Here is a 25,302-nt window from a genome sequence, read left to right as displayed (position 1 = left end):
ACTGACCTGTCGAGTGAGCGCGAGGTGAGCTCCTCGCCCTGGGACGAGGGGCTCAGGAAGATTTCCATAGTGTCCTCAGCGGCAGTGCATGGGGACGAGGTGGGCAGGTACACAGCAGTCCATAACTGCAATGCCCGCGTGTGGCACACTGGCTGCAAGACCTGGTGTAGCGGTAAGAGGTATGAAAAAAAGATTAATCTATAGCCCAGAGACGTTTTTTTGCAGACATGTCCAGACCCACACATGCTTGATAAAAAAAAAAAAAAAAAAAAAAAGTGGCCAATAAATCAACACAACACTGAATGTTCTTGTTAAATGCTTCTTTCATGATTACCATATCATGGCAGGGGATGTAGAGGAAGTTTTGAAAGTTCTTGTTGCCGGCACGGAGCAGCGACCAGACAGAGCACGTCCGTTTGTAGACGTTTCGCGATTCTCGTTCTCGGGCGTTATTGCACAGGAATGTTCCATATAGACACGAGTACGTGTGCTGCACCAGCTTGACCTGAAATGCACAAAAACATCATTAATCCTGGTTAAGGGTTTCACTTTTTGCATCGAAACATTTTTTCGTTTGATCGGTTGAGATCATCATTTGCACAACACAGTGATATTAATGTGATCTGATTTTCATTTGGTGAATGGAAGAAAAAGGAAGAAAACTAAAAAAAAAACAGATGGGTAAATAATAAAATACTAGGATTAGGGATGGGGAAAAATAACTAACATGTAAATAAATGGCCAGCGCATACCTTTTGGTATAAAAAGCATAAAAAGCAGCCAAGGATCGATTGGAATACAGTGAGGGAACAAAATGGCTAAAATGATTGCATGGCTGCACGGAACACGCACCAGAAAGGCCTCTGTGAACTCAAACAGGCAGGGAAACTGTTTTAAGAGCTGATGGACACAGTCAAGCCACTGCAGGAAGACCGGGCACTGCTCGTTCACATCCTCGGCGTTCTCGCCATGACCGCAGCGGTCTGCAAACTTATGGCCGAAATCTAGCCACTCGGTTTCCACCAGCACCTGGAAACCCTGTCAAGATTAGAGAAACACGGTCATTTAATAATATTTATTTTATTCCTTAATAGCATTACTGTTATTGAACCATGCGGCGAAAAGGACAAAAACGCAGAAACACGGTGACCAGAAATATCTCGAATTTGCATTCTCTAAGAGAGAAAAAATAGAACATTGTTCATTCCTGTTTTAAACTTGTGTTAGAACATTGTATTTTGAATCGTTAAACTTTATATATAGATTTGAGACTTTAAACTAATTTTCTCTAAGATTTCTCATCATGTTTATCCACAACATGCCGTCTCAACCACTGGAAGGCAACATAAGAGAGGAGAGTAAAAGAAAGTCTCTTCTCGGGTGCCTGATTTCGTCCAAATTTGAAGGCAGCATTGCATATCTTCATTTGAAAACATTTTTGTTTATCCTCATGTACTGTGAGCTTAGCGCATATTATATAGTTTACTGTATTGTGCTGCACTCGTTTTTATCCTCGTCGAATTTGCGATTTAAGTGCTTTAGGAAGTATCCTGCACTCAGGTTCTTATTCCTCGGTATTTAAATATATAACATTATTTCATACCTCAATGGTTCTGTAGTAGGGGTCAAGCAGAACCTTGGCAAGAGCCACAATTTGAGGTGTGCGGTCCCAGCCGTCAGAGCAGTGTACCAGCACTGGACGTCCATCCCTTTCCACGGCAGAACTCACCAGAGTAGCTGCCTTCAGCATGACGGACAGGTGCTGCAACCAGCGTGTGCTCTCTAGGGCAGAGAGCCAACTGGGGACAGGAAGTAGCACACCGATCATTAGCATTCGTTCATATTAAAACAGGGGTCAAATGTATGAGTGCGCAAACAGTCAATCTATCCAGTTCTTACTGAATTCAGAAAAGCAATAAACATTATGAACAACTGATTGGGACCAGTTCCTATTACTGAAATTCGGATGCAAATGAATGTGAATATCCAGAAAATCTAAACTAGTCAATTCAAGACCAGTCAGTGAGTGCAATACATGATTGTATATTTTTATTATTATGAATGTGCATGTGTATTATTTAATAAATGTTCATCTCTAAATGGCCACCGTCGGAAACTAAAATAAATGATTACATTGAACTGTGTGTTGTTATTCTTCTTACTGTTGAGTCTTCTATAAATAAATAAAAGAAAAATCTTGTATCATAATCCTGTATCTAATAATATGCATATTATTTGAGCGAATATGATAGAAATAGAAATATGTGACCGAACTGTAACCTTTTGTTAAAATGTTACTAGCTGCAGAATATGCTGCATGAGTTTGCTGTCTAATATGAGCGCATCAGCATCTCTCAATTTAGACTTGACCCATTTAATCTGAACCATTCCACTGATGGAAAACACACTGAACAAAAGCTGGAATCAAATCTAAATATTGCCTGTTAAGAATATAATATCTTCTTATTTGCTCTGAACCACAGATACCATGTTTTCAGTCTATCAATACTGTTTAAAAAGGACATGGAAACTGTAATTTTAGTCATAATACACAGAAAGGAGATCAAAATACATCTGTGCCTAAATGTTTATGGGTTTCCTTTGTGTCAAATGTTTATTAGAAAACCGCAATAAAGATAAATATGGTGTACAAACAGCTTAAGGTTGAATTCTTTAATATTTGTCTCATTTGCCAACCATTAGAAAAATCTAAGAAAATAATCTATTGGCTGTGATGGAAAGTTTCGATTTTTAACATACCGGTAAGTGGTGAAAGGAAAGCTAGTATGATCAGCACTGTGTACTCACTTGCCAGGATCAGGGATTTGACTGCACACAGCTCTCAGAGACTGGAAACTGTTCCTGATGGAGTGGATATTAGCCATGCCCATAAACATCACCTCACAGTTTGGGTAGTACTCTACAGACACACACACAACATTTAAATAGACATGAGGAAACAAATTGCTTGAATGGGGAGAAAACATTTGACTAAACACCTTTCTGAAAACAATTTCGATTTGTAAATCACTTCATGTACAAATGATAAAATGTTCTGGTTGTTGGGGGAGTGGTGGCTCCAGCGGTTAAGGCGCTGGGTTTCCGATCGGACGGTCTGGGGTTCAAGCCCCGGTATCGCCAAGCTGCCACTCTTGGGCCCTTGAGCAAGGCCCTTAACCCATTATGCTCCGGGGGTCCCTTACGAGGGAAATATCAAGGTCCGTGACATCGAGTGACGTGGGGCTGCCTTCCTGTGGGCTCACCACCTGCAGGAGGGACCGTAAGGGACGGTGCTGTGAGGATTGGGCAGCAGTCGAAGGCGGGGGCCTGCTTAGACTGCTGCCCCCGCGACCCGAATTACGGATAAGCGGGAGAAAATGAATGTATGTTCTGGTTGTGGTAGTGAGCAGAGACACAACAACCCAATCTCTGGTGTCAGGACTGAACAATTACTGCCCCAATCAGTAATCAGTGAAATCGCACTCCGTTTCCGATCAGTAGATGTTTGAGGCAGTTGAGCTAGAAATGCAAGTCAGCTGAAACTCGGCAGAGAGGACTTGAATTTAGGGCTTTTCAATAAGAGATTATTTATATTTCTACATTTATATTTAATGGGAAGCAGATGAACAGGTGAAGCAACATGGGGCAGAGCAGCAGTAGGTGGTGAGGCGGCAGGTTTAACTCAGTAATTCAGTAGCCCAAATGTTTCCCTATGGTAATGCTGAGAGAGGCAGAGCAAAAAAACAATTGGTAGCCACTCTTGTAGTATCTTTAGACTAAACTTTCGAAGCGACCTGCCTGACATGTTCTTCTTGTGCTAAAATTAGTCAAGCTAAAAAAAATAACTGGATTTGTCATATACCATGTTTTCACAGCATGACCGCTAATAACTCACAGCACAGCTGTGCACCAACATGTCTCCACCCAGGAGGTGTCCCCTGTGTGGACTTCACACACGTGTGTGTGTGTGCGTGATTTTGTGTGTGTGTGTGTAGACTTCTGCTTACCTTCACACTCACAGCCACCCCCCTTGGCACGATTGGCCACTGCGGCAGTGTAAGATCGCGCATCCAGGATCAGCAGCTTCTGTGGTGCAGTGCTAGAATCAGGACCTGAACCCACCGCCAGGGAGGAGTCTGAAAGACACAGACACAGGAAAGAAATAAGTGAGCTGCTGCAGAAGACCTGATTTGTGCTGTGACCTCACTGGGTGATAAAACATTTTAATGTATAGTAAGAGACTCTGGAAAAGCCTCGGGTAGTCACATCAACTAGCAAACCAGAGTCTGCAGCTGGTCTGCACACATAATAAAAAAAATTAATAATAAAAAAAGAGAAAGAGCTTTACAACCACTAAGGACTAAGATATTCATGTTTTAAGGCATCATTTTATAACAAGGAGTTTGTTATTAAATAAACACGCACTAAGGATTGATTGAAAAATTACATAACCTTAAGGTCTATAAGTAGCCGAATATTAAATATTTTAATAAAAAATTAATTGGAAAGGAATACCGATACGCTTTTATTTAATGAAGTCTAAGTGTGGAAGAGGAAAGAAACTCTAGTGTGTGTGTGTGTGTGTTTGTGTGTCAAAAACAACAAAGATGACCCTTCCAATGAGACTCCCCAAATTTCCCGGCCACCACTTTCTCAACAGGGTCAGAAACAAAAGAGCCGTTTAAATTTCGCTCACTAGCATCCGCTCCAACTGGAACTCATTTGTCTTCAGTTCCCCCAATAAAAACCTTGTGTGTGCATTCTTGTGTAACTAATTACAAATGGCTCCTCACCAAACAGCTATTCTTTCCTGAATAATCTATATTCTATCGTTATCTGAGGGAACTGGAACCATTAAATAAATTAATTGGCACGGGCGCTGCAGTTTAATTGCAGTTCAAATGCAGAATTGGTTGCACTTTAAAAAAAAAAAAAATGATCCTTGGCTTTCATCACCAATTAATTTACAATCAGTGAAAGAACAATGAACAAAAAAAATGACAGAACACATTTATTTAAATGTGGAAAATTTCCATCTGAAATGGGGGGTTGAATGAAGGGAGCAACTGTAGTATTTTATCTATAGAATAATCACAAAAGGTCCATAGCAATGGTCTTCAACGTTTTTTAGTAAAAGACACATGGGGCAGGGACCCCCTAATAAAAAAAAAATAAAAAAACGTGTCAAATTTAACCACTGAAATTCATAAGAACCAATCATAATTATGCTGGTTATATTATGGTAAGATGATTAGAACCGTGTTGTTATTGAACGTGCATCATGTCTGTACATTTTCATATATTTTCCCATCTTTCAAAATGATTTATGCGTTATTTATCAACTTAAGTTATTAATAACTTATTATTTATTAAGCTGTTCACAGCTGTCTTTCTTTTTAATAGATTTGCAGTTTCAAACATTTTCCTTTTACTATTAGGTGGACAATTATACATTTACATGAACTTCAACTTTAATTTTAATAGAACTTTTTAATTTTAATAATTTTAATACTTTATAAATTAATTTTTTTTATTTTTGATGTTTTTACCAATGTAAAAAAGAAAAAATAATAAATTGTGATTCGACATTACTTAGCGGAACCCTGCAGTACCGCCCTGGAGCCCCTAGGGGTCGCAAACCCGCGGTTGAAGACCCAAGGTCTATAATATAATCAAATTCTGGCTCACCTCACAGTAACTTATATTGACCCAGACCTGCCTGTTATTTTTGAGACAAGGATAATGGATAATGCATGGTACTTTATGGATACGAATCTCAAGGCAACTCCAGGTAATCAATTTAGTAAAATTTCTATTCCAGGTGCCACAATGTGATTATCAATAAATTTTTTATACACCAGGATTTTTTTTTTTGGCTTTATAATGTTTGATTGATGGCCAATTTGTGCTTCATACAATGTTTTCCTCAATCATAAAAAAGATTTGACTCATTTCTATTTAAAGTTACACCGACAAACAAGAAAAACCCGACATTTCTAAAACAAACCAAACGTGAAAGTCGGAAATATTTCAAAGAAACCACGTCATTTGCTTGTTCTAATGAACACAAATGCCTCTCTATGTAGGGAAATTGCACCCTGCTTAGACTACATAATGTCTGTAGGGATACATGTATCAAATTATTCCTGATGTGAGTAGAGGAACGCGCTACCGAAGTCACAGTCAGAAGAGTCCGCCCCGTCCACCCGTGTCCTGCAGGATGCTCTGGGTCCTGAATCCAACCCGCATGCTTTGGCGATGGATGTGACCAGGTATTCGTCCTCAGTGTTCCTCCATCCCCACCAGCTGATCTCAGGCTGACTGCAGCGTGCTATAACTGCACCATTCTTCTGGTGCCTGAGAAAGAAACAGCCAGAATTAAGTTTAGAAATGACACCAAATTTACCAACAATCGTCTCCAAGCTTTACGTAAAAGAGACTACAGGAAGCACTATTTTCTCCAAAGCAAGTGGTACAAAATATGTGTTATTTATTTAACTGGACTATTATTAATTTAATGTATTAAAAACAAATAGGTCAGAAAAAGAATAGGTTCATTATAATGATGCGCTAATGGCACAATGTATACTATTGCCATGTGTCTCACCGGTACACCACTACAGGAATTCTCTTCCAGGACCTGAAAGAGGCCACACTTTCCAGTTCTTTATCTGTGATCCACACTGGCACGAGTAGCTTCTGAGGATAACTGGAGCACAGTCTGAATGGGTCAAGAAAGGAAACGAGAAATAAGGAGATATTTGAGAAGGAAAATCCTGAAGCAATCACATATTCATAGCCCTCATATATATATATATATATATATATATATATATATATATATATATATATATATATATATATATATATATATATATAATTTTTATTTTTTTTCCTCTATTTGTCCAATTCTACCTCTACCCCTGCACATATCAGATGTTGAGAGCAAAACAACGATTTATATTTTCATTTATTTATTTGTGACGCTTTTGACCGAAGTGATTTACAGTCGAGGAATACAACAAGCTGATCATCATAAGATGCACATCATAAACGTGATTGGTGCCTGTAAGATGTGCTTCCTCTTATAAGAGCCAAACCTCCACATCATTTATAACTGCTGCATCACACAGCCGCATGCATGAGCTTTACAATATAAACTGACAGGAGAGAATGAGAGAGAATATGACATCTATTCAGAAAGCAAAACCAATTTCACTTTGTTCTTGGATAAGGATGGCTGTGGCTTTATTGAGGTTTAAATACAGGGTTTTTTCTGCAGTGGCACTCAAGAGCCCCGAAATCATACTGATTTAGATTTATTATGTGTTGTATATTACTGGCAGTATTCGAGCATCTCCTTCCTTTACATGTAGCTTATGAGCAACTGCTAAAGGCCACAATGTTTCCTTTCAGAACATCACATGAAAACTCAAATACAACGTTTCTGGGTGAATGTCAAATTCTGTACTTGACCACTGACAGAGAGAAACTTGTGGTTGTGTGTTCGCTCTCGCTGACGTAGGTTGGGCTTGTGGTACAAAGTGCTGGAGAGTTTACAGGAACAGCACCAATTCAATTCATTTAGATTGATGCCAACAGTTACTTCACTCTCCAAAACTAACAGAAAAGTATTCGGTCTACGATCAGGTTGATTTGCTAATTCCCACAAGGGGGTTCAAAAACGTAGAAATGCACACACATCTTCCCAGACATGGAAGAGGTTAACATCTGAGAAAAACAACACCCACAGTGCACACAAACACACCCACACGCAGTCTCCTCTGGTTGTGGTGTGCTGCTGACTCACTGATCTCAGCAGGTCCTGGCCTGCTTTAATTATCCATCGCTATGGTGCTTCACTACAGAAATCACACACACACACACACACACACACACACACACACACACACACACACACACACACACACACACACACACACACACACACACACACACACACACACACACACACACACACACACACACACACACACACACACACACACACCACACACACCCTGACTGTTCATTCCATTCTGAATGATTATCTTTTATTTCACGCCTTCGCTATATGCACCCCCAGCTGATACACACACACACACACACACCCCCAGCTGATACACACACACACACACACACACACACACACACACACACACCACGTGAGCTGCTAGAAGTCTAGGCTCCGTGTGGCTCTCCTCCATACTGTTTGTGTATACTTTTGCATAATAGGAGTGTGTCCTTCAAATGCCTGAAAGAGTCAGAAAATGTATTCCAAGCACAATTATCTTATTATGACACACACACACACACACACGAGCGCGCGCGCGCATCTCCAGTTTACTCTCGACTGAAAGCCAATATGTTCACAGACACTGACAGATTAAAAGGAAAAAAAGAGGAGGAAAAAAGGAAAAAGGAGGAAACATTGCCTTATGGGTTGAGGTGGATTTTACAATATATAAGCTCGTTCACTCATTTACCACAATCCAGAGTTTTCTTTTTTTAAGTTCAAAAAATGTAATTGAATTCACTTCCAGCAATTTAAAAATCAAAGTAAAAATTATCCGTGATATTTCAGAATCGTGTATCGTGAGATACATTATCGCAATATCGACATTTTCTGTCGTCATGCTGTGCCCCCCGACTGAAGCCGGCGGATCTTACTTGTAGTTGCTGTTGATTTCGGAAATTCTCCAGGCGTTCTGCGTGTCAAAGTCCATTCTCCTCACCTCCATCTCCATCCTGTGACGGACATGATCACCTGACACGAAAAAAGACAAAAGTAAAGATGGACGCAAAGAAAAAGGAAAAAAAAAAAAAAAAGAAGAGAAAACACAAGAAAGGAAGGAAATATACAGTCAGGAAAAAGTAAGGCATAAAAGAAAAGCAAAAAAAGCAAAATAAAGACAAAAATAATATGAGCAAGAATAATAGACAAAATGAAAGAAAAAAATGAATGTAAAGCAGTTCAACCATGAATTTGTCTATAGTCTAATCACATGTAGAATTAAGGGATGGGCTATATATTGTGTGAACGTTTTGTGTGTGTGTGTGTGTGTGTGTGTGTACCTGGTCTGCAGAGACTTAAGTGCTGGTCTTCATCATCGGCACAACCCCCAAGGCTCCATGCGTGGTAGGCCAGAGCAAACAGATCCTCCAGGCGAGATGGGTGAGCTATAGCTCGATTTAGCCTCTTCAGCCACTCTTGACACTGTTTAAACGTGGAGAAGTGACACCTGACAAAACACACACACACACACACACACACACACACACACACACACACACACACACACACACACACACACACACACACACACACACACACACACACACACACAAACAAACAAACAAACAAACAAACAAACAAACAATCTAAACTTAATACATTACATAGTCCAAAACCGCCTGGATAAATCTCATTCAGGAGAATCAGAAATTCGAATTCCCTTAAGTAGTTCAATTACTCTAATCATCTCTAATATATAAATAATAATCTACATATTTCGTTTTGTACGATTTTGTTTCAAGTGATGTGTAATAACTGAACAGCACAGCAGAGGATACAGTGCTCTAATCTAGAACATGAGTTAGGATTTGGATTAAGGCTTAGTTAAGATACAGAATGTGAACACTACGGTTGATTAGAGGTAGTTTTTCCCCCCTGTTCTCTTTTATCCAGTGCCTGCTTTCATACTGCACAGTTATAAATATTTCGACAAACAAATCGTGTTCTGAAACCCTTGGATTCATTATAAATCCTAATGATCTAAGATTATCGGACAAAATGGCTGCCACGTGTCCTGCAGTTGTTTGGTAATTCTAATATAAAGAGTAGGAGCCGTGTAGGAAGATGTGACGTGATATTAGAATCAGACACAACAAACTACAGCTGCATCTCAGACTGCTTATTTTAGACAAGTCATATGTTTCGCTACAAAATAGTTTACAAAACAGCTACCAGAGGTTGTGCGGCTGTAGGACAGCCACACCACATGTTTTCTCAATGTACCTTCTTGGCAAAGGTCAACCTCCAAAAACATAAGACTTTCATTTCCTGAAAGTGAAAAATCAGATGTTGTAAATAACTTGGCACCTTTTGTTTAAAGATTTTCCAATGATCATAAACGACTATATCATGTGACTGACTGGTATTACTTGTTGCCAAGTGTGCACTGCTAGATAGATAGATAAAAAAAAACCAAAAAAAAAAAACCACATAATACCTTTAAATATCTACTCCTGGTTTGAGCGCTAGGTTTGACACGTGAAAACTGCATTTAAAGGTTAAAGGGGCTTTTTACTTGTCACATGTACATTAAAACACAGTGAAATTTTTCCTTCGCATATCCCAGCCATGTTAGGAAGCTGGAGTCAGCCATCATACAGCGCCCCCTGGAGCACAGAGGGTTTACGGCATTGTTCAAGAACCCAAGATAAAACCCCTGACCTTCCGATCAGTAAGCCAGAGCTTTAAACACTGAGCTACCACGTCCCCATGTTTAAAAAAAACAAAAAAACAAACAAAAAAACGGATAAACAAACATAGTATAGAATTGGCATTGGACTTGAAAAACCAAAGATTGGGCATGACCCCATAGCTGCTCAGTTGTATGAATTAGATAAATGTAAGTTGCGCTGGATGAGGGTGTCTACCAAATGATGTTAAATGTTAAAGTAATGTAAAATCTATTTTTCAACTTAACAGTGAAGAGAGTTTTAATGTGCACAATGATCCTGACTGCAACTTTGCAAACGTATGCAAAGTCACACCCATCTCTAAACCAATGATTTGTAATTCCTACGTAAGCAGTGTACAGGAAGTGCAGCATGCGGCTAGTTATGTGAGAAACTTCAAAACCTATAACTGACATGGTTTTAGTACATTTTAAGTTTGGAGATTTGTGCTTATATTTGGTTGCGTGTGTGGTACACATGAGTTTAAACAGAATTCTGCATAAATGAGATTTCAAACACAAAACTCTGTGTGTGTGTGTGTGTGTGTGTGTGTGTGTGTGTGTGTGTGTGTGTGTGTGTGTGTGTGTGTGTGTGTGTGTGTGGGTGCATACCTCACTACTTTGGAGTCCTTACAGATGATATGCAGCTGGAACATATCTCTGCTTTCCACACCTTCAATCAGCCTGAGAGGCACCTACAACAAAACAAAGCAGAATGTTAATGAAATAAGCAGACAGGGCGAGAAAAAAAAAAAACTTTCTATAACAACAACTTTTAGAGGAAATGTACAGAGGCTGCTTTTGAATGAAAGAAAGATGTTGATCAAATCCTGTCCTGTGTCCTGGCCTTGGTTTCCAGACATCAGCTAGAAACACTGGTCCACTGAACTACTGAAAGTCTTCTATTTTGGTTGTTTTTGAGTGCGTTTCAAAATCAAGTGATTAATGTAGAAAGAGTTATGAGCTGGGATTTCCTGTGGTCAGTGAAAGCCTAAATGGCACCAAGCAGCCTCGGTCCACTTAGCTTCCTGCTGAAATTACACTGGATCCAGACATCAATGTGGAATATATTGTTAGATATGGGGCAAATAGCAAAGTTTAAATAAATAAATAAATAAAAACAAAACCCTTAAAATCTTATTTTCAAAGCAAAAGGTTGTGAATTATTCATTTATAGATTCAATTTAATTGATTTCAATGCTGTATCAAATGAATTTTATGTACAGCCGTTCAATAAATACCTGTGTTCTTCAAATGTGCGATAAAATGTGCGAGAATTTGTTTTTTTCCCCACACACTAAACTTCAAAAGTGTATCTGCCTGCACACTAAACCAAATTCAGTCAACACACACAAACAAAAACCTGCGAGTTCTAGACAGTTACTACATTTACTACTACAGACTAAAATTAAGGTTCCCACTAATTTTACTCCAACAAGAATGTGGGGGTTCTGATCGATTTCACACAAACAGAACCTTGGCGTTTAACACCAAAAGAACTTTGAGAACAAACGATTATAATTACAAGAATATTATCTTCTTGTCAACACGTAAACAAATGGTGGTGAACAGAATGTGCTAATCTAGGAAGAGGCTACACTTTTTAAAACTAATAAACAAGGCTATGAAAAAAAAAAAATACAAAATCAGCACGCTGCCTCTTATTTCATACAGCCTCTGAATAAAAAAAAAAAAAAAGTGGGAGAGAAGATGGACAGAATTGGAACGAAAGAATAAATGAAAATGGGGAGATGAGCGCAAAGTACTCACAGAGATCTCAGTGTCCACGCCTGGGTAGATCTACCACACAGCAGGACACAGACAAAGAGAGGGAGGGAAAAAGGGAGGAAGAAAAAGAAAGAAGGCAGGTGAGAAAATAAAAGAAAAATGGAAGACAAGAGTTGATAAAAAAAAAAGAGGGAAAAATAAAGAAATGGCTAAGCCAAGGGAAAAAAAAAAAAACCCATGCAGTGGTGTGAATGAGTATAAAACCAGTATGAACAAAGAACTAAGAGAGAAGAGTTTATTCCACTCCTGTGGTTCCCTCAAAACTCAGATGTCAAGTCATTTTCTAGAACAACAGAACCTCACAAGAACAGCAATTGGAGTTTAATTAGAAGATGGACCACGTATTACTAATAGAAGAACTGGCTAGTGTGAAGAGGGCATTTCTTGGAGATGTTTATTTTGCCTAGTATTTAGTAAAACACTCCACTGTCAGTGTTTTGCAACAGGCAGAAGCGATGCTGTTTCTTTACGTTTTCCAGGATGGGAGGAAAATAATGCATTAAGTTCCCCTTTAGACCAACAACAATTATATAAAAAACAAAACTGAATTGTTTGCTTTCAAGATTAATGAAACACTGTACATGCTATTCGAAGAAAATGATCACCTTTGTGGTGTTTATTGTGACACTGCTTTGAGTCAGGCCGCACACACCCTTTCACTCCCCACCCTTTCAGTGCTAATTTCCCTACAACGGAACGTCCTGTCTTGTTTAATCAAACAATTGACTAATTACTTAGGTAAGACCTGATCTATGCGGTCATTCAGTAAATTGTGCACCCAGGAGATTGTGGTATGATTGATGATAATGTCTGAAAACGCACCATCACTATCAAACTGATTCGCGTGCTCTGGTGTCGGCAGTGTTACGATGGTCACCTTTCCCAATCTTGTTTAGGTGACTGAATGAGTAAATGAGTGTGTTTGGTGTTTATCAGGGCTCCTTCACTGTACAAGAATGCAATTAGTGTCCCTGCTGCTGTTCAACACAGTCTACATGCACAGTTTGTATAGTTTTTTTTTATTACGTACATAATTAGTTGCAGGTAATAACGTGTTTATTTAAAGTCCCGACCTTGTTAACGGCTTGTTTATTTATTGATTCATTTTTAAAAAGCATTTCGGAACAACGTATGTGGCATGAACTAGGTCCATCTGGCCATGCCTACTTCTTTTGTTCCCTCGGCATTACAGGCGTCGAAAGGCAAAAGTGTATAGACGTGACAGGACGATGGAATAGTATACACAATGCCAAACGCACCCAGAGTCCAGTGATGCTAACTGGGTCAAAACAGGATGCTGTCACACAGAGGAGGTCTATCAGACAGAACCTGCCTGCAGGATCATTTTAGGCCAAGCGGACTCTGGTTTTTAAAATGTCTAAAAAAATAAATAAATAAAAGCGGGGGGTGCTGTCTAGGTTGACATTGAACAGACTGGTCTGGTGCCACTTAATGATTATCGAACTGACTGTCAGCCCCCGGAAGTCACAGTGATGAGCAGGAAAAAAGGAAGAAAAAAAACAAGCACATTTGAGAAACCTGCTATGTCTAGAACAGTCTGGGTGATGGTAATACGTCACATATCAAAATGATAAATATGCTTGTGTGTCATGTCAAAATAGTCACGAAGCAACAAGTATGGTCTGCATAGCCATTTCCATCAGCAACTTGATAAATTGGATTGTTTATTCGTTTCGGAGCTGGTGAGCTCAGCATGACCTCATTTACCCTCTGGAGAGCCATAAACAAACTTTAAGATCTAAGGCGAAGCAAAATCGGTAAAATTCTTCCCTTTAACTGCCTTTAGATCAGGGGTACACACACACACACATCTTCAGCTACTTATAAAATGATCTACCGACTATAAACAAATGCAGAAATAAATATCTATTTTTTTTATGTCGTGCGATCTATCCACACTACCTTTGCGATCGACCGCTAGAATGCGATCGACGCTGCTTTAGATGAAAGTGTCTACAGGTATCTTTAAGTGAGGTGTAATATTTTGAATAACATAAAAAAAAATAACTTATTAATTACATATATTATTATTACTTCTTAAATGTAAGTCCCTATTTTAATGTTTGTGTACAGTAGAAAATGGTAATGAATTAATTCAACATCTGCTTGAAGACATTTCTTCGTGGGTTTTTTTTTTTAAGCTAGCTAACTAAACTGTGACATAACAGCGCATTATTTACAATAGATTCGGTTGTCCTGTTTTTTAGAGGTTGAATATATGATGCAAACCAAACCTCTGATACTGAAATCCTTCTTGCCTCAATAATTGATGCTTGCCAGCAGTTAACCAGCCACCTACCAATCTAAGTGCAAACAGTTTCCAAATTCCAAGTATATTCATGGATCCTGTCATTTTTAATGAGGCAAAAAGAGCAGAGCTCTCCCTAAGCCAATTTAGTCAATTATGGCTATTGTTTTTGCAGGAAAACAGAGAGAACTTGGTATCTGATAATAACAATTGGGGTTTAGAATTCAAGTACTTAAGTAAAAAAAAAAAAAAAAAAAAAAAAGAATTTATATATATATATATATATATATATACAGTGAGGAAAATAAGTATTTGAACACCCTGCTATTTTGCAAGTTCTCCCACTTAAAAATCATGCAGGGGTCTGAAATTGTCATCGTAGGTGCATGTCCACTGTGAGAGACATAATCTAAAAAAAAAAATCCAGAAATCACAATGTATGATTTTTTTTTATTATTTATTTGTATGATACAGCTGCAAATAAGTATTTGAACACCTGAGAAAGTCAATGTTAATATTTGTTTGTTTGCAATTACAAAGGTCAAACGTTTCCTGTAGTTTTTCACCAGGTTTGCACACACTGCAGGGGGGATTTTGGCCCACTCCTCCACACAGATCTTCTCTAGATCAGTCAGGTTTCTGGCCTGTCGCTGAGAAACACAGAGTTTGAGCTCCCTCCAAAGATTCTCTATTGGGTTTAGGTCTGGAGACTGGCTAGGCCACGCCAGAACCTTGATATGCTTCTTACAGAGCCACTCCTTGGTTATCCTGGCTGTGTGCTTCGGGTCATTGTCATGTTGGAAGACCCAGCCTCGACCCATCTTCAATGCTCTAACTGAGGGAAGGAGGTTGTTCCCCAAAATCTCGCAATACATGGCCCCGGTCATCCTCTCCTTAATACAGTGCAGTTGCCCTGTCCCATGTGCAGAAAAACACCCCCCAAAGCATGATGCTACCACCCCCATGCTTCACAGTAGGGATGGTGTTCTTGGGATGGTACTCATCATTCTTCTTCCTCCAAACACGTTTAGTGGAAATTATGACCCAAAAGTTCTACTTTGGTCTCATCTGACCACATGACTTTCTCCCATGACTCCTCTGGATCATCCAAATGGTCATTGGCAAACTTAAGACGTGCCTGGACATGTGCTGGTTTAAGCAGGGGAACCTTCCATGCCATGCATGATTTCAAACCATGACGTCTTAGTGTATTACCAACAGTAACCTTGGAAACGGTGGTCCCAGCTCTTTTCAGGTCATTGACCAGCTCCTCCCGTGTAGTTCTGGGCTGATTTCTCACCTTCCTTAGGATCATTGGGACCCCACGAGGTGAGATCTTGCATGGAGCCCCCAGTCCGAGGGAGATTGACAGTCATGTTTAGCTTTTTCCATTTTTTAATGATTGCTCCAACAGTGGACCTTTTTTCACCAAGCTGCTTGGCAATTTCCCCGTAGCCCTTTCCAGCCTTGTGGAGGTGTACAATTTTGTCTCTAGTGTCTTTGGACAGCTCTTTGGTCTTGGCCATGTTAGTAGTTGGATTCTTACTGATTGTATGGGGTGGACAGGTGTCTTTATGCAGCTAATGACCTCAAACATAATCAAATCTAATTTAGGATAATAAATGTAGTGGAGGTGGACATTTTAAAGGCAGACTAACAGGTCTTTGAGGGTCAGAATTCTAGCTGATAAACAGGTGTTCAAATACTTATTTGCAGCTGTATCATACAAATAAATAGTTTAAAAATCATATATTGTGAATCACACCTTGTGTTACCAAACGTTTGGTCTGTACTGTGTATGTGTATATATATATATATATATATACATACACATACATACATACATACACTAGCATTTTGTATAATGTATATGAATGTATATGAACTGAGACCTGTAACTACATAATGAAATGTTCTTAACAGTGAAATTTCACTTCAAAGTTGAAAATGTATGTTCATAGGTCAGTGTGTGTCGTGTTTAAATGTACAAAAACCTTTCTTTTTCTCTTCTCAAACGAAAAGCTCCGATCTGCTCCACAAGTAGCAAATACATCAGAGGAACAATCTATAATTTTGTTTGATGTTTGTATGCGTGTGTGTGTGTGTGTGTGTGTGTGTATGTGTGTGTAAGTAGGAAGCTCTTACACTGATAATGGAGTCTTTGAACTTAATGTGCAGTCTGTAGTTAGAAATGGCAATGATGGCATCATCAGCATGACCGAGAAACTCCACCCCTTCACCTTGAAGAGCCGGGAAAGGCACCTGCAAAACACATACACAAAAATTTAATTGGCAGTCTGTAACGTTTCAGTGTTAAATGCAATTCGGTTTGAATGTCCAACCAAACCTCTTGTCTTTAAATAACACAGGCCTTCAAGTTTCTTTTTTTCTTTAATAAAAGGGACTGAAGAGCTGCTTCAAATGGCTTCAAAATAGAAACTATATAAGAAACTAGAGTTGTACTCACTACAATGCAGTGTAGTACATCTGCTTTCCTAAGTGGAAAAGTCTCAAAAGAAATATGACAAATCACTTATTCATCCTTAAACCTAAAAAGCCTACACAAGTGTGTGGTTGAAGTCACTCTTGCACTGTACACCATGCAGAACCCTGCCAGATTTTCACATTTATAAATCACGAAGAAAAAGGGTGCGTTTCAGGAAAAGAACGCCTACTGCATTTCCACAAAAAAACACGAATTCGAACACAAATCCGACAACCTGAGTAAAAAAAAAAAAAAAAAGAGGCTCAACAGCCAGTTTCGAAGGGACAAAAACAACTTTTAATAGCCAACAAGCCCAAGTTGCGAAACTCATCAAAACACATTCCATACACACTACAAAGCAAACATTTACATCCTTGCTGTTTGGACACATTTCTCTTTCAGTCTAGTGAATCTGGTGCTTCATTACCCGTCGCGACCCGATGTCATCCTTACCGTCAGCGGTTTATGAGGCTGGTGCCCCGATGGCATGGTCAATCCACAGACTGTGAGTAACAGGATCCCAAAGCTTTGCCCATGGGGGCCTGTTGGCATGGTCTTAAGAAACCAGGCCTGCTTTTAAACCCCCCTGAACAGTGGAGTGCTTCAGAACTGTGTGTGCAGAACGGGTTACCTCAGAAGCAGAAGGCGGACCGAACAAAGACGCGCTTGTGTGGGGCGTCTGGCTCCGTAAACAGGGGCTTCTGGGCGTTTGCGACAGAGCTTATTGAGTCTGCGAAACATTCGGTTTGGATCGATTTAAATTAATTTATTTTAACCACCTCCTGACAGATTTAACGTGAAGCCGCACAACAGTGGAAACATGCAACGCGAGTGGAAAGTGCTGTACACGACCCTCCAGCTTTCCGAAAGAACTTTTCAATTAGTTCATACTAAACGATGCAGCAATACCTGTAGTGGTAGAAACCTTGTTTTGAGTTTCCTGAAGAAAACATGAGCACGTGTCCTTCCTTCCTTCAGTGTGTTCATTTTCGCTCTACGTTCGAGCAAATTGTGCTCAGAATTGACAAGACCGCCACTGATATTGTGGTCCACACTCAAGTTGGCCACCCAGTCAAGTAGCTGTGATACGTTCCAACAACAAGCTTTGTGTGCAGAAGCCAACCAAAGACAACTTTCAGGGTTTTTCATGCTGTGGAAATGTGATTCTGCACAATATGTTTGGGTACAAAAGGTTTATGTTTCTCCAATCTATAATACTTCCATCTCCACCCCTATGGTGCTGCATCACAAAATCTGCTTCATCTCAACCTCTACAAAATGTCATCCAGCCTCCCAAACGTATTTATGATTCACTCAGCATGAAACCTTGAGGTAGAATTCTTCTGTTGCTCTTATTGTGTACAATGATTTTTTTCCCCAGAATGCTCCAATAGCTATTAGATGTGTTATATTTTACTAAAGAAAGAAAAACAAAATGGGGCAAACCCTCAGGCAGTCTGTGTATTTGAGGTCTACATTTTTTTTAATTATTATTATCCCTAAACGCAATTTTAAATATAACGATGGGAAAATGTTTGCCAACGATGTCATTGCTGTTCAGTGACGTTCATTTTACTCACCTTCTAATTGGACAGCAACAAAAATGCCCAGGAGATTTTCTAACATAACAGCCAAACTGTGACTATGCCAAGATTTTAGCAATTGTAGGCTGTGTTTTACTTTAGACACAAAAAGGAAACACTAACTCAGTTTTTCTCACACACACACACACACACACACACACACACACACACACACACACACACACACACACACACACACACACACACACACACACACACACACGTAGATGCTCGAAGCAAAAGCCATTTAAATTGAGAGAAAACCAGGAAAGTCTGTACATTGAAAAAACATGATTTCACTCCTTTTCTTTACTTTAAACCCAAAATAGCTTTAGGATGAGTCAGTGTTTAGAGAATAAAATAACTCAGAATACACAAAACCCTTATAAGTTTCAGCAGACGGGACTGTGAATGACAAGGTTTTAAAATCGATTTGGGCGCATTGCAATCTGGTTCAGAAAACAATCTGCAAGCAAAGGGCAAATATAAGTGCTGACAGTGTGAAGGATGTACAGAAACGTTTATGTTGTGCGATATTTTGCAAAGATTCATTGGCAAAGGATTATGAAATGGAAAAAAAAGTGTAAGATCTGGCAACCGTGGTTATAGGGATGCGTGGTATACCAGTACTGGAAAAAATACCGGTATATATTATATTTCAAATGGTACGATATAATTTTGCCGAATTCCGTATTTCATACACTGCTGTTCCAAAATCCAGCTGTAGGTGGCAGTGCTTCCCAAATTGCTGCAAAACTGTTAAAAGACTACAAAGATATGGACATGCATTATTTGTGTTCATTCAGTTGCATTTTTATCTCTTTAAATTCTTTCAAAGTCAAAATGTATTCTGTCTTCCTGGTAGTTGTTTTGTCACATTTTGTTTGCACCAAAGAAATTTAAATAGATATTTGAAAAGATTTAAATATATTTTCACTTATATTTTGAGGTTGGTTATTTGTCACTTATGGTATCGATTTAAAACCAAAACATTCTGGTATCGGACTGAAGTCAAAATTATGATATTGAGCCGTCCCTACATGCTAAACGATTTCCACGCTTCTACGTGCGCCTCACTGCCAATGAGAAAAACACAGACAAGACGACGACATAAAAAGAAGTTGACGGACCGTATGCACAATGACTATGTTGGTCGAAGGAAGTGGGTGATGGCGAAGTCAGTGATTATTTGATAATTGTGACTACTGAAAATAAAAACAGAAAGATTTCCATCAGTGACTCAGGCTTTAGTGCCACACAGCCAAAAGCAGCTCCTCTACCCCATCTGTTATTCATCAGCTCCTCCATGTTCAACTCCCTCCCTAAACACCTGCCCTAAAGTGTGTGTGCGGCTGTAAGAGACAGATGGATGCAAAGATGCCAAAAAAAAGGCACTGGATGAGCACAACCTTAATATTCGAGAGGAACAAATTATGACTAATCGCCATAAAGATTCAGCATATTCATCAAGCTGATAAGGTCTCTCTCTCTCTCTCTCTCTCTCTCTCTCTCTCTCTCACACACACACACACACGCATAGTTGCATAGAAACATGAGGATGGACAGGGCGAGAGAGCGAGAGAGAGGCACAACAAGAAAGACATACAGAAATAGCCAGACAGATACAAGGAAAGACGTACACTCAATCACTTGAACACTTATAGGGATAGACGGCAACAAAGACACACACACACACACACACACACACACACACACACACACACTGAGATGAACAAGGACACAAGGCTCACACAAGGACAAACTCACATACTCAGGACACACATACACAAACCAAGCGAGAGTGAAAACACCACAAAGTAACATTTCTGTCCTGAACAACGGTCACACATTTATTGTCAGGACATTTATTGTCAGAAAATGCGCAAAATATTCAAGTGTCATTTTCTATGAAGAAGTAGAACGATGTTCTGTTTTAATAGACCAGAATGATCAACAACAACAATGCAATTACTGGCCAATTTATCAGAAGAATTAAATCTGAAAATGGACCCACGTACGCGGCTTAATGGGAAAACCGAAGTCTCACGAATAGCCTCCTGAGCGGAACTGTGAGAGCTGAACTGCAGAGATTTATGCTCTGAACAGGAATTTCATGGCTCGTTTTACACCACAAATTGTTAGTGCACAAAAAAATAATAATAAAAATAATAATAAATCTAGCAGGCACACAGGTGTAAACAAAAGCTGGAGCAACCTTGTTCCACCTCATAAGAACGACAAGGAAGTATTAGGAAAATTCTCTCAAGGTCTTCTTATAAAGCAAAATGAGAACGGAGATGACGTTCGCATCTCTTCTGTCATCATGTTTACGGAGCTGCTGCGCCGTCCCTGACGGCCTGAGCGATCTGCGGAAAAGCGCATTCATTTTTCATGGAGCTGCAGCCGGGGCAGGGAACAAGCCTCGAAAAGCAGAAAAGCGATCGGGTGAGACCCAGAGGCAGAAATATGGCTTTGGAGACACGCATGCCGCAGAAGATCGACGTGTCCATCAAAGTGCTCAAAAACATCTGGCTGAATTTCGAAAAATTTGCAAGAATAAAACCTATTTTCAAAGTACTATTTAATGCTCTGTTGAACATTCGGAATCGAGAACGCACCAGAGGAACAATGATAAAGGCATAAATCTTAATTAGATTCGGAATAAACCTTACGCTTTTATTCAGGTTTCCCCTGTAGCTACTGGCTCCTCATCGCTGCAAGCATCAAAGACTAGTAGTGTCTAATTAGACAGCAGGAGAGACGATAAGCCTGATAGACAGACGGCTACTGCTGAGTAAAAATGGGCAGGGAAGCTTGGATAAGAGTACACAGGGTAAGAAAGCTCCTACTGCTCCTAACACTGGCAGTGTGACAGAGATGATGCTATTTGGTAGGAAAAAAAGTCAAAAATAATGAAAGCATCTGCCACACGTACAACCAGTTCCGGGACCAAACTAAAACCGTATTTGTACTGATATCCTCTGTGAAACTGCATTTCTCATCCTTCCCTCGAATACCACACACAGTGTCCGGGGTCGATACATGTAAAAATGGGCTTAAGCCTAGTGAACGGAATCCTGGTGTAATCACACGCGAATGCTGACCAAAACAAACCAAATGCGAATAAACTTTGAATTTTTAAGTATTTTCAAGTCTCAACTATGCAAGCTTCTAAAGTGAGCCATGAAGCACAAATCAAAAGTCAGAGCCACATTCTAGACAAAATGCACGATTTTTAAACTGGCAATTTATATAATTTGCTGATTCAGACATCCCAGAGCTTTACAGCTCTCATCAACACAGCCGGAGAGAGTGGAACTAATATGAAAGATATTTCCGCATGCGCGCTTTGACATCTGAACCAAATACTCGAGCCAGAAATATTGATTCACTTTGGGCCGCTTTGATTTTACAAAAAGACAAATTTTAAAAGAGCATGAAATCGTCACACGGCCTGATGGGTACAGCACTTTACCGATCAGGTTCAATAATTCATGCTGTACTTTTGCTGGTGACGGATCAGTAATTCAGGTGAAGCCGCTCTCAACGTTTTAGACAAAAATCCTCAGCATTTCAGAGACATACTGTAATCACTCCGCTTTAAGCCTTTTCTTTGCTTTAATTAATATATCAGTCCTGTACGTAGAGGTCGTTTACTCTAGGAATCGCAGACTGCAGTTTTTATCAAGTCCATTCATAAAAACCAGCCTTGGAAATTTTTTTTTTTTTTTATAATAATTAGAATATTATTATTCATAATAAATTGTTATTTAATGTGGCTGAAACAGGCTTCCATACAACACAGAAGATGCTGCAGAACTAAGAAACGGGGAGAAAACAGGAGGAGACGATTCAGGCGAAAGAAGACGAGAAAAAGTTTGCTATCATTTCGAAAGAAAACAAAGAAAACACTGTACGGTGCAGTTCCTGTTATTAAAGTCATTTGAAATTGATTTTTATATTTATTTGAAACGGATTAAGTTTTCACAGATATTCTTGTACGCAATTTTAGCAATAAAATGTAAATTTTTCTAAAAAGGAAACAAGTGACTTGTTTGTTCTAAGAGACCCGTCTTATTTTCACTTATAAATATAGTATATTTGGTGTTGCTCTTTTCGCTCAATCGAATTAATAATCGGGGGAATATTCGATTGCTAAAATAATCAATAGCTGCAGCCCTGATGAAATCAGTGCAAGTCATTAGATGTGAGCTGTTCTCCATGGAGCTGCTGTGGAATGTAAAGTCCTGCAATTCCCCAGCTAAGTCATGAGATCACCATTTGGATAAAATCCAGGATTCTCTTTCTAATGACGTTTTTCTATCTCTCACTTTATCTTTCGCTCTTTTTGTTACTCAACACACACACACACACACACACTCTTTTTAGCCTCAGTCCAATCAACCACTTCCATTCGGCATCTCTCTCTCCCTCTTTCCCTCTGGATGACTGGCTGGCTGGCTGGATGTCTAATCCGGGACATGTAACTGCTTGAGCTGTAGCAGTAAACCTTCAGCAGTGGGGGCTGAGGGCTAATAGTGAAGTGGCAGTCACTGAAATGTGTGTTCATGAATGCTGGCTAAACTACTATATTGTGGTACTGTGTGGAGACTAATAAACTAAGTGGTTCTCTTCCATGCTATCAAAGGCAGACTCGGCAATTTAGGTGGAAGCAAGAGAGACTAAATACAACCCCTAGTTTAGTGTTCTCTTAAAGCCATGCCTCTGAAGGAAAGAAAAAGAGAAAATGCCGTACAAGTGGTTAAACTTCTTTCAATTAAAGCATCCTCAATGGCCAGTCCCTTCACATCGCCTAGAACAAGCAAGAATGTTTATCTATGGACTATTGACAGTCAGGTGCTTGACCCGTTTATTAGGTGAAAATTCTGTCAGATAAGATTATGACATAGGCGTACAAAGACGTGCTTTCTATAAGGGATAAGTAATTAGTAATCGCTGTTCATGCACAGACACCCAAGGACCTCTCCACTGAGGATCTAAAATACCACTTGAAAACATGGCAACAAACTCAACAGGAAAAAAAAAATGAATCCAGAAACAATAAAGTCCCTGCTAACACTAACACAATGTCTATCAGGGTCTTTTTTTTGGTTTCCGGTTTTCAGCCCAGTGTAACCTGAGCATCAAAAATTTTAATTTTGGTGCATTAAATTGTAACATAAAGAACCAACCTGCAGACTTTCGTCCTCTTTGACCAGCTCTTTCTGGGGAAACAGGTCCTTGGCCTGGATGTACTCCAGACTGGGAGGCCCCTCCTCACCCTGCAACACAACGATAAGCACAAACTGTATTACAGAAAGCAAAAGCATACACAGAATGCTACAGCTGAGCGTCAGAAACGTGCCTAAAAATTTAAACGTGAGCAAAACAGCTCAGTTTCACTGAACATTTCATTCTTCATGCAAAATGTTTATGGTTGGATAATTGCTTAAAAGTTATGAGCATAATCATTTTAGAACATTTGTGTCAAACTCAAGGCCCGCTGGCCACATCTGGCCCGATGTACAATTATATCCGGCCCGCGAGATCTTTTTATATAGATCTATTATTATTGTTATTAATGACCCACTGATATGAAGCGCTGATAACACACACACACACACACACACACACACACTACAGATCCCATAATGCAGCGCTTCAGCTGCCTTGCAGATCTCTAGACTACCTGGGAACATTCCAGCGTCAATCAAGTCGAGCTTCTGTTGATGTTTTTAACCCTATTGTAAAGTTATTGCGAAGCAGCGCCCCACAGTGGTGGAAAGAAAAGTGGATTCTGAAAACAGAGCCTTTCAAAACCGATGGGATTCGGAGTATACAGTATGTTTACTGACACTGCCGGTAACCACGTGTGTGTTATTTGTGAAACGAATGTGGCTGTAATTAAGGAATTGAATCTAAGACACACTACGAGACAAAACATCAGGAGAAGCTGAAAAACCTGAATGCAGAGCAGAAGATCCAGAAAGTAGAAGATTTAAAGAAGAATGACTGATTTCCGTTTTTCACCAGCGCAAAATTTGCTGAAAAGCACAAATGATATTTATTTTCCATATTTGTTTGGGTTTTTTTTTTTTGCAGCATGTTCGTATTTTGAATTTATATAATTTTGACAGGAGATAATTTTATGGAGAGCAAAATATTTTTAAGTTATTTCAATTTTAATTGATTTATTCTGGAATAATATTCCTGTCTCTTGTTTTTCATATTTATGCTTAAAAAAACCACATCTAGTTTTAGTGTGTTCAATAAATGATTTTCCTGTTCGGCCCACGACCTAAAATGTGCTTTGAGTATTGGCCCCCTGTGCAATTGAGTTTGACCCCCCTGTTCTAGAATGTACATTTTCATTCCGTTTCATGCATAACCCTTGTACCTCCAGTTCACTATTAAGAAGCAGACACTAATATTTCATGATGGCGATATTAACTTTTGATCATATCGTGCTCACATCAAATTAAAGCCCCAGTAGCTTCGGAGCAATATCTCTGCCCTGGAGGTTGACATGACAAGTGCAAACAAAGAATTGTTTACAATTGAACAGCAGGTTGCGTGCTTTGCACACTCATGCACGTTCAAAATCAGGAGTTTACGATTACAGATTTCTAGAATGTTTCAATCTGGCCTAATGTAAAATGACATTTCAAGCCAAGTTTTAATCTGTGATTTTGCAACCAACGAGGTCTCAACCAT

At 39.4% G+C, this 25,302-nt stretch overlaps 1 protein-coding gene across 24 annotated transcripts in view; it reads right to left on the bottom strand.

Moving 5' to 3' along the window:
* mtmr4 (myotubularin related protein 4) overlaps positions 1-25,302 on the bottom strand; it is a 68,465-nt gene that overhangs the window by 4,732 nt on the left and 38,431 nt on the right. For 15 of the 24 annotated variants that reach the window (XM_083531749.1, XM_083531735.1, XM_083531740.1 and 12 more), the window contains 14 exons: positions 23,781-23,870; positions 16,666-16,782; positions 12,234-12,263; positions 11,076-11,158; positions 9,076-9,242; positions 8,671-8,767; positions 6,608-6,721; positions 6,173-6,357; positions 4,008-4,136; positions 2,809-2,920; positions 1,604-1,799; positions 853-1,038; positions 335-505; positions 7-161 (listed from right to left, as the gene is read on the bottom strand). In XM_083531749.1, coding sequence (XP_083387875.1) covers positions 7-161; positions 335-505; positions 853-1,038; positions 1,604-1,799; positions 2,809-2,920; positions 4,008-4,136; positions 6,173-6,357; positions 6,608-6,721; positions 8,671-8,767; positions 9,076-9,242; positions 11,076-11,158; positions 12,234-12,263; positions 16,666-16,782; positions 23,781-23,870 — 1,832 coding nt within the window. Of the gene's footprint in view, positions 1-6; positions 162-334; positions 506-852; positions 1,039-1,603; positions 1,800-2,808; positions 2,921-4,007; positions 4,137-6,172; positions 6,358-6,607; positions 6,722-8,670; positions 8,768-9,075; positions 9,243-11,075; positions 11,159-12,233; positions 12,857-12,918; positions 14,783-16,665; positions 16,783-23,780; positions 23,871-25,302 lie in introns of those variants that run through there. The other 9 variants (XM_083531755.1, XM_083531742.1, XM_083531745.1 and 6 more) reach the window with 2 other exon arrangements.

The sequence above is a fragment of the Silurus aristotelis genome, assembly GCF_946808225.1.
Source record: "Silurus aristotelis genome assembly, chromosome: 26".
Taxonomy (NCBI): Eukaryota; Metazoa; Chordata; class Actinopteri; order Siluriformes; family Siluridae; genus Silurus; species Silurus aristotelis.
Note: the sequence above shows the minus strand (reverse complement) of the source record. Positions and strands in the feature narration are given on the sequence as shown.